The 12,161-nt window shown below is 42.3% G+C and overlaps 1 protein-coding gene across 1 annotated transcript in view; it reads right to left on the reverse strand.

Annotated features, from left to right (window-relative positions):
• The window catches only part of SPATA5 (spermatogenesis associated 5), a 242,584-nt gene that overhangs the window by 208,133 nt on the left and 22,290 nt on the right, over positions 1-12,161 (reverse strand). Inside the window, exon 10 of the mRNA XM_051966244.1 lies at positions 6,738-6,892. Within this exon, the coding sequence (XP_051822204.1) occupies positions 6,738-6,892 (155 nt within the window). The remainder of the gene's footprint in view (positions 1-6,737; positions 6,893-12,161) is intronic.

Consider the following 12,161-nt stretch of genomic DNA (forward strand, 5'->3'; position numbering starts at 1 on the left):
TATATATATGTATATGTTGTTTCCCTCACAAGTTTATTCCAGAATGGGAATATTGTATTTCTGTCTTTTCATCCCCAGTACACAGTTGGCACTCTATAAATGCTCACTGAATAACACTGAATGAATATTTGTGCACATTAATTTAGACAAATGTTCACTCAGATAAAAGTGAATAAAACTGACTCAGACATTCTTATATGTCCACCACATGGGAAGTACAAACATGACTAAGTTCCATCTTAACAAAATCCTTGTCCACTCAAAAACAAACATTAAAATAGGTCATTTCAACACCAAAGGTTCAGTTCTAATTGACAACATTACTCATCCAGGGACATCCCATTCCTTTTGACTAAACTAATGTCGGCACATGTTGGATCCCCCCACCTGAAACCATTCCTCAAAAGAAAGAGAAATATACACTGTCATCTCCTACTTGGTTGAAGTGGGTCTTAACAATGGTTCCATTTCTGAACACTCTTAGACATAAATCACCCAGATGGCTTGACACACTACTCTTTCTTATAGACACATTTGCCAAGACATAGCAAGGAAAGGAAAAGAGGAGTCTCCCTATAGCAATGTTGCTATCACAGGACTTTTTTCTCTTATAATTTGCTACAGAAAATCATCTTCTAATTAGTGTTCATCTTGTCTGAGCTCAGAGGTGACACTGCAGGCACCATGGACAGCTGCCACCTCATGAAATCCTAAAAGAAAAATGGCATAATATCATGGACTATAAATATAGCATCAGAAGAAAATTAAGAAAGTCTTTCATGAGCTCAATTAACAAGAGAACTGTGGAACTTCTTAGGATATGTAAGATCAGTTTAGTAACCCCAAAAGACTGAAGGATCATAGATGAAGGTTTGGGAAGGGCCCTGGAGGCCATCTAGTTTAACCACCTAATAGTATTATTGAGAAAACTGAGATTAGAGAAGATTTAAAAATCTGCCAAAGGTCACACAAGTAGGTCAAAGAGGATTTGAACCTAAATCTGGTGGCTTGACAGTCAATGTCCTTTCCATTCTACCAAGTGATCAGAGTTCCAACACATTCTCAAAGCCTCAGGGACAAAGTCTTTCAAAATCCTCAGTACCCTCATCCTGGTGCCCTATCTTCTGCAGAAATTCATGTCTTCCAATGCCCTTTCTAAAAATGAACAAGATGGGAATTTGTTGGAATCTTTACAAATTGCTAACTCATTAGAGTTGATAGATTATTGATCTGATCTTACAAGAAGATGTTTTGGGCCAGAACCTGAAACAAGGTACTAAGTAGAACTAATTGATACAATGCTTGTGTTCACACCTTTACTCATTGGAGTTCACAAGTATGGGAGATTCACAAAGTAAACTTTGTGACTTTGTGAATTCATACCTCCCTTGAAGCTCTTAGGGCCAGAGAGCACTATGGGAGAAACCCATAAAAGTTTACTTTGTGAATCTTTATACTTGTGAACTCCAATGAGTAAAGGTGTGAACACAAGCATTGTATCAATTAGTTCTACTTAGTACCTTGTTTCAGGTTCTGGCCTAAAACATCTTCTTGTAAGATCAGATCAATAATGTATCAACTCTAATGAGTTAGCAGTTTGTAAAGATTCCAACAAATTCCAGATGTGATCTAAGCAGAGCAGACCACAGAGCAGTCAGAGAAGATACTTCAGAAACTATCTAGCTCATTCTGTACCTCATTCGGAATTCCTCCTCTTGGCTGCCCCCATCCAACCTTTGCTCCGAGGCCTCTAAGAAGGGAAAATCCACCACTTGTCAAGATGGTCCCTTCATCACTGGGCCACCTGGGACACTTAGTTTGGGTTCCACTGTTTCAAGTCCCAAACTCCCATCTCTTACAGGAAACCTTTCCCAACCCCTCTTAATTCTAGTTTCCTCTCTCTGTTAATCACTTCCTATTTATTCTGTATAAAACTTTGTTTCTACATATTTTCTTGTTCTCATTAGATTGTGTGTTCCTTAAGACCAGGCACTATCTTTTGCCTCTTCTCCTAATCCTAGCACATAGTAAGTACCTGACACATAGTAGGTGTTTAATAAAAAGCTAACTGAATGACTGGTCAGCTAAACACTGAAATAATCTTTCACTGCTGAGGAGAGTTTTTTGACCTTTTCTTGTAATTATCCAATTACATTTTCACTGATGGTATTGATTTCCATCCCTGGCTCTTAGGTAGCCCTTTTTTTTTTTTTTTTCCACTTCATAGCATTTAGAAGACTGCTAATTGCTACCAAAACCCAATGCTGGCTTATAATAAGCAAACCTCCCCTCACAGAAAACTGTTTCTATTTGCGATCCCAGAGTTGAGTACAGGACCCTGGACTTATATAGGTACTCAAATGGTTGCTTCCTGATCCATTAGTTAGCAGTAATGGTTCTAATGGGGAAAAGGAGAGAGAAGCTCTCAGCAAAAAGCTTTCTCTACCACAGCCTAAATCACACAAGTTTCCCCAGAATTATATGGACTCTACCAACAAAGAGAAATCCCGGGGTTTCCCCCTCTGACCTGAAGCTAAATGTTTACAAAATAATTATGTTCAGATGTGAATTGTTGGTCAATTCATTATCAAAGAGTTCTCCCTGGCCGTAATGCATCTTGGGTCATAGAACTCACGAAGAGGACATGAATCCAAATAGAGTCTATGCTTCCCTAGCACTAATTAGGCAGCCATGAATATGGTCTACTAGAAAGACCAATGGATTTGAGAATTAGGAAACTCATGTTCAAATCCTGACAAACTCCAAAATTTACTAATCAGCCAACTATGATCTCATTTTCCTCATCTGGAAAATGGAAATAATACTCACCCTACCCTTCACCTCACAAAAGCTGTTATGAAAGGTACTCTATAAATTTTAACATTAATGGAATTATAAAATATATATTATTATTTAATAATATCTAATAGTTGTGTAGCATTTTAAGGTTTTGGAAGCACCTCACTTATAACTCCATTTCATCAAAACTCTATGAAAAAGGTGCTAATTTTACTTCCATTTTAGAGATCACGACATTAAGGCTATGAGAAATTAAAAGCCTTTTCTCCAGGATCACATAACTAAGAAAAGTCGGAATCTTCCTCTGTCCACTATTTCTTCCCTGGAAGATTCATTCATCTTTGTCACCCCAATTCATTCAAAGAATATCATTAAACACCCACTGTGTGTCATACATTGAGTCAGCCACAAGAAAAGCTGATTCTCCCAACGTCCTCACAGCCAGTTTTCTTTTTCTGCCAGAACTTTCAGGGCTGGTAACTTTCCTGGTTCTTTTCTCAAAAAGCCACAAAGGAAATATGAGCGTGCCAGAATTAATAAACAATCCACCCTAACAGTTCCATTCTGGTGACCAAAGAGACCCGCCTGTCATTCATCTAAAAAACAACACTGTGACACATAGATTACTGGGGAAAGGTGTAGGTCAGTGACGTGATGGATCCCCAGCCCAGAACAGTGTGTGAGCTAGGGAGGACTTGCTGTTCCTGTAAGAACCCAATCCACAATCAGTGGTGGAAAGAGTGGCAGGCTTTCTCTGGCTGAATTAGCACACACACACAAACAAACACATATACACATAACATACACACGGGTCTACTCTGCATTTCTCAATGAAATCTCAAAATACTTCAATGGACTTTATCAACTTGTATCCGTTCTAAATGCTGGCTGAAGGCTCAGAGTTTCATGAAATAGTCTCACTGGTGTGGATCCAGAATCCCTGAAAATCAGCCATACACCATCTTTATCTTCTCACCAATATATGTGTTGTTCTTAGTCTTACTGGAGTCCTTCCATGAGAGTCCATGGGTCCCATTGTGATGTGTGTTCTTGGCCCAACTGTTCTCCCTGTCTTGCACTGCCTTCTTTACCAGCCATATAAGTCCTTAAGGGTCCATTAATGGAAGATAGCTAATTTAGCATCCGTTCATTTTTTTTCTTTGCTTGGACTCTTGCATTTCCCTGATGAGGCACTTTTTGGCATACAAGCCAACATTGTACAAAAGCCTCCTTTATCTCCAACATACTTAGCAAACAGGCACTAGGCTAAACACTTTATATCTCATTTGATCCTCATAACATCTCTGGAAGATGGTGGTAATAATAATAATAACCATAATAGTAAATAACATTTATATAATATTTTCCTTATGCCAAAGCACCGTGCTTTACACATGATTAAGTCTTTACAATTATTATCTTATTTGAGCCTCACAACAGCCTAAGGAGGTGGATGGTATTACTATCCCCATTTTATAGATTAGGATACTGAAGCAAACAGAGATTAAGTGACTTGTTCAGGATCACGCAGCTAGTAAGTGGTCTGGGGCAGAATGTGAATTTGGCTCTTCCTAACTCCAAGCCCAGCACTTTAACAATTAGGACACCTAGTTGCCTCAAATAATAGAATAGATTAGATAGAACATAATAGAATAATAGAATTATAATAGAATTTGAGTTCAGGCTCCAAATCTAAGACTCCTTTCATTGTATCAAGGGGTTTCTCAAGAAGGGATTGAATTGTCTATAGTATAAAGTAGATGAATGAGGATGTAAACTCCAATTTTTCCACTCTATGTTTCTCTTATCCCAGTGTTTACTCCAATAAAAACAATAAGAAACTGTTGCCAACAAACATACAGAAAATAGTTCAATGAAAAAGCACAAGTCACTGACTGATTGATTCATAATTGTGGAGTGAAGGAGGTCTTTCCAGTATGGGAGATTACCCTGGAGGAAAACTCTCCCAAAGTCTCAAATTCTTCTCAGTCCTCAATTTATCTTTTTGTTCAGTTATTTCGGTTGTGTTCCACTCTTCATGAACCCATTTGGGGTTTTCTTCGCAAACATGCTAAAGCGCTCTCCCATTCTTTTCCAGCTCATTTGGAAACCAAGGTAACCGAGGTAAACAGGCCTAAGTGATTTGTCCAGGGTTACACAGCTAGGAAGTGTCTGGAACCAGGTTTGAACTTGGGGCTTCCTGACTCCAAACCCAGCATTCTATCCATTGTACCACATAGCTGGCCCCAAATTCATCTTCAGTTGAATTCATTTAAGTGCCAGACAAAGGGACTGAAATGAAAGAGTCCTTGTCCTTGAAAAGCTTACATTTTACTGAATATGTATATATCTTTATATACATAATCAGTGTATGTATAGGTTTACACATATATGTATGTATATATGCATACATACACATATTCGGCAAATACATAAGCACATTCAGCATATATATATATATATGCATATTCAGTAAATATACATATGCCGTAATATATATTCAACACACACACACACACACACACACACACACACACACACACACATACAATCTCTGGGGATAGTCAATAAGTCACAGGCAGAATTGGAAGTCGCACCTTCCTGATTTCAAAACTATATACCAGGGACTTAAAACAATAGCTGGTACACAGCAAGCACTTAATAAATGTTTGATGATCCTCCTCCAAGGCTCTCCCCACTTCAATTCGTCCTCTTCTCAGCTATCGGGTTGATCTTTCTAAAGGGACTGACCACTTCTCCCCCTTCTCATACTGTCAGTGAACTCCCATGGCTCCTGATTACCCTATGATCAAAGAGAACATCCTCCCACTGGTTTTTAAAGCCCTCCCTGAGCTGATCCTTTGCCTTTCCAATTAGTTATTGGGTAGTTTCCATTGCAGGTACTCTGCATCCCAGTGGCACAAGACCCCTGCCATGTCCTGACGCCAGGTCTTCTCTCTGGCCGTCTCCCACATCTGGAATGCTCTTCCCTCTTCATCTCCACCTCCTCGTTTCCTTCACATCGCTGCTGAAATCCCACCTTCTACAGGAAGCCTGTCCCAAGTCCTCTCAGCGCTAAGACTTCCCTCTGTTAATTATCACCGGTGCATCCCATTTGTCTGTGGTTCTCAGATGTTATCTCCCCCGTGAGAGCACCAGCACACAATAAGAACTTAATAAATGCTTGCTGATTGACTGACATACTCCTTGTGTGTGGCTGTGTGACTTTGGAGAAAGCATTTAACTTCAGGAAATAGCAGGAAACACGTTAAGGCAATTCCATAACCATTATTAAATGCTCACTTCGGGCAGCCAGGTGGTGTAGTGGATAGCTCACTAGTTTTAGAATCAGGAAGACTCCTCTTTACGTATTCAAATTCAGTTTCAGACATTTACTAGCTATGTGACCCTGGGCAAGTCATTTAACCCAATTTGTTTCATCTGTAAAATGGGCTGGAAAAAGGAAATGGCAAACCACTCCAGTACCTTTGCCAAAAAAAGCCTTCATGGAAAAGCCCAAATGTTGAAACAACTCAATAACAAAAACTGCATAGTGTGTGTCAGGTACTATGCAAAGCACTGCAGATACAAAAAGAGGTAAAAGACAGCTCCTGCCCTCAAGGAGTTTACAGTCTAATAGCAGAGGGAATGTCCTCATCTGGGAGATCCCCACATCAATGAAATCAATGTTTGCTTAAAAAAAAATTCACACTCTAAAAGAAGGGATTCCTAACAATGGCATAGGGCTTCAGAGGACAAGAAGGGCCCCTACAAAGGGGGTATATGAGCTGAGCCCTGGAGGGAGTGAGAGGTTCCAAGTAAGGAGAAACAGAATTCCAAGCATGAGGGTCAGCCTGGGTAAAGGTTGGGAGGTGGGAGATGGAATATGAGGATAATGCAATTGGAACAAAGATGATGCAGTATGTGGTGTGACTTACATTGGGGACGTCGATGGCCACTTCCCTCATGGCACTGGGCCGGACGTCATTCATGGCCTGGAGGAAGTCACCGAGAGTCACCTTCACTGATTCCCCGACCTCACCATTAGGAAGGTCAGGCAGCTGCTTCTGGACCCGCCGCCAGGCATGCAGCCCTGTACAGAGAAGACAGAAAGATCCCCCATTAAAACACCAGCTGAATGCCAATGAACAAATCCACGGCATCTTCCATCCGCCATACCTAAAAGGAGGAAGCCCCAAGAAATAGCTTAGGGCTGGAGGGAAGCAAGAGATTTGTGATGTGTGACATGAGGGGATGGAGAAGAGGGACATCTAGAGAGAAGAAAGAGAGAGGAGAGAGCTGAAGGCAGACAGACAGAGACAGAGAGACAAAGAGAAAGAGATGGGAAAGAGGGGAAAGGGGGGAAAAGATGAAAAAAGGTAGGAAGGAGGAAGAGAGAGGGATGAGGTGGAGACAAATAGAGATAGAAAGAGACAGAGATAAAGAAAGAGGTGAGGAAAGGAGACAGAGGCAGGAGAGAGGAGAGGACAAGAGCAAAAGGGAAAAAGGAAAGAAAAAAAGGAAGAGAGAAAGAGAAAGGAGAAAGAAAGGAGGAAAGAAAATGGAGAGATGGAGAAGAGAAAGAGAGGAAGACAGGAAAGTGGGGGAGAAAAAGAGGAAAGAGGGAGAGAAAGAGAGGGAAAAAAGGAGAAGGGGAAAGGGAGAAAGTGGAAGGTGGAGGTAGAGAAAAGGGGAAGAGAGGTAGAGAGAGAGCCAGCGATGGAGCAAGCACAAATATCAAATAAACCTGAATCAACGAGAGATGGCATAGACAATGAGCACTTATTGAGTGCCTATTTGAGCCAAGAAGTGCTAGAGTGACAGCCAACATCAGAACCAAGAAGCCCCGGGTTATGGTGGCTGTATGACTGAACCAGTCCCTTATTGCCTCAATGTCCTAGTCCAGGGAGCAGCAAGCCACAGCTCTCCACCGGGCTGCCAGTTTTGATTTGGTCAGTGAACCACGGAAGGTCTAATTCTGCTCTGGACAATTCTTTTAGACCATCATCAACCGAGAAGTTGCCAGTGGACATGGGTCAAGGGAATTTCTGCATCTGGGAGTTCCTGATACCCATGAAGGTCAGGCCCAGCACCTGCGTATCCCTTCTACCTGATGAAATGGGAGACCAAAAACCAAGGACAAACTACACACCTCTGGAAGCAGGCCCCCATGCGCTCCCTGGCTCCTACAGGCGGAGCAAGTACTTGCCAAAAGCTTGATGAAAGAGACAGAAAGACAACAATAACAATCACTGTCACCAATCGTGGGATTCAGGTTCATTGACAAGGGGAGGGACTGCCTGAGAGAACGAGCTGCCTGGAGAGATAGGCCTGGGTGACCACTTCACACAGATGGTTTAGAAGAGACTAACTAATACCTAAGAGCTACCACCAATGTTCCTTCTAAACCTGAGTTCATTATTTTGATTTAATCTATTGTTGGTTTTTTTGGCAGCATCTACACCAGAAAAATGGCTCTGATGCTTCAGTATGAAGTGAGCGGGGTGAGGTGCCATTACCACACACGGCCACACTGGCACACAGGACGTGCTATTATTCTAGCGAGAGGGTCCACTTTGGAAATCCTCCCCTCCCCCCACACCCACTCTTCTCTCCCCACTTTGGTAGACAAGTCCCCACCAAAAAAGTCTCAGCTCTTCAAGAGTTTCTGGCCTGCCCCTCACCTTAAGCAGAAAAGTCACAATTCCTAACATGAGAGAGGCTGATTATCCCATCTGCCTTGACTCTAATGGAGATGGAGATTTAATCAATGAACTCAAAATGCCCTGTCAATTTTTAAAAAACATTGGTGTCTTTCTAACTAATGATTATTTTAAACATGTTTAAGCATGGGCACAATAATGATGGGTTCTTATTTGAGTTAACAAAGCTAATTTCTAAAATATTTTTAATTCTAACATTTTTGGAAGCAACTTCAGAATAAAGAGTAGATCTAGATTTCAAGGGTACAGAAAACTCCCGTCTACCAATACAACTCAAGTGCTTTTTTTTAAACAAGCATTTATTAAGCACCTACTATAGACCAGGAATGCTTTACCTTTACTATCTCATTTGATCTTTATGAAAATTATATAAGAGGGGCAGTTAGATGGTGTAGTAGATAGAGCACTAGCTCTGAAGTCAGGAGGACCTGAGTTCAAATTTGGCCTATGATAATTAACACTTCCTAGCTGTGTGACCCCAAGCAAGTCACTTAACCCCAATTGCCTCATACACACACAAAAAAGTGTGCCAGATGGCACAGTGGATAGAGCACTGGTCTTGAAGTCAGGAACACTAGTTTAAATGTGACCTCAGACATTAAATACTTAATAACCGTGTGACCCTGGACAAGTCATTTAACCCCAATTGCTTGTAAAAAAAAAAAAAAAAAGGAAGAAAAAGAAAAAGAAAAGGGGGAAGGAATCCTGGGAGATAGGTACTATTATTATCCCTTTTTTACAGTTGGAGAAACTGAGGTAGCCAAATGTTAGAGAACTTGCTCAAAGTCAAATAACTGCTCCGTGACTGAGATGGGATAAGAACTAAGGTTAACCCAGCAAGAGTGAAGTGACTCCATCATAATCAAACTCCCAATATGTGTCAGGGGTAAGATCTGAACACAGCTGTTCCTGGCCCTGAGAGCAGCTTACCATGTACAACACTAATCCCACTACATCAGGCAGCGTGACAAACAATAGAATACTTGAGAAACTGTCTTAAGTAATCAGCATTTTAATGCCAAAGAAAAGCAAGTTAATCATAACTGATATTTGTAAAATACCTTGAGGACTGCAAAATGCTTACAGATAGCATCATTATTTTATGGGAGCTCCACCACAGCCAGGGGAATTAATTATCCCCATTTTCCATATAGGTATATTGAGGCTCGTAAATGCTAAGTGATTACCCATAGTCATATATTAAATATCAGACGAGAGACCTGGCTCCAGCTATATTAAGCATTCACCTGCACCATGCCTTACTTAGAACTCCAGATAAATGATAGATATTAGACAAAGCAGAGACCAAACATGATTTTCCATCTCAAAATATGTTTAACATTTACAAAGCACAGTGTGTTTCTGACAAGCTTATGAATTCCTGACATTTTTGCTAAGGATGTGATGGTGGGAAGGTCTCTTTCCTTCCCTGGGCCTCAGTTTTTTCATCTACAAAATGGGGGTATGAGCAGAACACCCGAGGTTTCCTCCCGCTTCAGCTGGAGCAGCCCCAAGGCTTACTTTATAAGCACACACCTACAGAAGCCCCTTTCCCAACTGCAATGTCTACATACTTCCACCAGAGGGCGGCCGAGGAAAAGAAATAAACAGCCCATCCCACCGGAAGGGGATTTAAAGGCTCGCAGTTACTGCCACATCCAGGGTCTGTGCCGGTGGCGAAACACACTCCCTCCGCCCGGTGTTTCTCTCTCTCTCTCTCTCTCTCTCCCTCCTTTCTCTCTCTCTCTCCTTTCTCTCTCTCTCTCTCTCTCTCTCTCTCCTCTCTCTCTCTCTCTCTCTCTCCCCTTTCTCTCTCTCTCTCTCTCCTTTCTCTCTCTCTCTCTCTCTCTCTCTCTCTCTCTCTCTCTCTCTCTCTCTCTCTCCTTTCTCTCTCTCTCTCTCTCTCTCTCTCTCTCTCTCCCTTTCTCTCTCTCTCTCTCTCTCTCTCTCTCTCTCTCTCTCTCTCTCTCTCTCCCCTTTCTCTCTCTCTCTCTCTCCTTTCTCTCTCTCTCTCTCTCTCCTTTCTCTCTCTCTCTCTCTCTCTCCCCTTTCTCTCTCTCTCTCTCCTTTCTCTCTCTCTCTCTCTCTCTCTCTCTCTCTCTCCCCTTTCTCTCTCTCTCTCTCTCTCTTCTCTCTCTCTCTCTCTCTCTCTCCCTTTCTCTCTCTCTCTCTCTCTCTCTCTCTCCTTTCTCTCTCTCTCCTCTCTCCCCCCCTTTCTCTCTCTCTCTCTCTCTCCTTTCTCTCTCTCTCTCTCTCTCCCTTTCTCTCTCTCTCTCTCTCCTTTCTCTCTCTCTCTCTCTCTCTCTCTCTCCTTTCTCTCTTTCTCTCCCCTTTCTCTCTCTCTCTCTCTCCTTTCTCTCTCTTGCTCTCTCTCTCCTTTCTCTCTCTCTCTCTCTCTCTCTCTCTCTCTCTCTCTCCTTTCTCTCTCTCTCTCTCTCTCTCTCTCCTCTCTCTCTCTCTCTCTCTCTTTCTCTCTCTCTCTCTCTCCTCCTTTCTCTCTCTCTCTCCTCTCTCTCTCTCTCTCTCTCTCTCTCTCCTCTCTCTCTCTCTCTCTCTCTCTCTCCCTTTCTCTCTCTCTCTCTCTCCTTTCTCTCTCTCTCTCTCTCTCTCTCCTCTCTCTCTCTCTCTCTCTCTCCTCTCTCTCTCTCCTCTCTCTCTCTCTCTCTCTCTCTCTTCCTTTCTCTCTCTCTCTCTCTCTCTCTCTCTCTCTCTCTCTCTCTCTCTCCTTTCTCTCTCTCTCTTCTCTCTCTCTCTCTCTCTCTCTCTCTCTCCTTTCTCTCTCTCTCTCTCTCTCTCCCCCCTTTCTCTCTCTCTCTCTCCTTTCTCTCTCTCTCTCTCTCTCTCTCTCTCTCTCCCCTTTCTCTCTCTCTCTCTCTCCTTTCTCTCTCTCTCTCTCTCTCCTTTCTCTCTCTCTCTCTCTCTCTCTCTCCTTTCTCTCTCTCTCCTCTCTCCCCTTTCTCTCTCTCTCTCTCTCCTTTCTCTCTCTCTCTCTCCCCTTTCTCTCTCTCTCTCTCTCCTTTCTCTCTCTCTCTCTCTCTCTCTCTCTTTCTCTCTTTCTCTCCCCTTTCTCTCTCTCTCTCTCTCCTTTCTCTCTCTTGCTCTCTCTCTCCTTTCTCTCTCTCTCTCTCTCTCTCTCTCTCTCTCTCTCTCCTTTCTCTCTCTCTCTCTCTCTCTCTCTCTCTCTCTCTCTCTCTCTCTCTCTCTCTCCTTTCTCTCTCTCTCTCTCCCCTTTCTCTCTCTCTCTCCTTTCTCTCTCTCTCTCTCCCCTTTCTCTCTCTCTCTCTCCTTCTCTCTCTCTCTCTCTCTCTCTTTCTCTCTCTCTCTTAATTACTCTCTCTCTCTCCATATATGTATATTTTGAACCAATTCATGATGAAGGATGTCCTGTCTCAGAAGAAACATTTCTAAAGATATCCAATAAAAATAACTTCTTTTAACCAAACACACCATACAAATGAACAGGGCCAAATGTTGGTCTGCCTCACTTTCCACAAGCAGACTGGCTGCATGGATGAGAAGGAAACAGATCTGGACAGAGATCGGTTCAATCCTACCTCCCACACTCACAAGCTCTAAAGCCAGAAGACTTGGATTCAAATCTCATTGTCCCTACTTGTAAATAAAGGGTCTCCTTGCTTT

Source organism: Antechinus flavipes, chromosome 6 (assembly GCF_016432865.1).
Source record: "Antechinus flavipes isolate AdamAnt ecotype Samford, QLD, Australia chromosome 6, AdamAnt_v2, whole genome shotgun sequence".
Taxonomy (NCBI): Eukaryota; Metazoa; Chordata; class Mammalia; order Dasyuromorphia; family Dasyuridae; genus Antechinus; species Antechinus flavipes.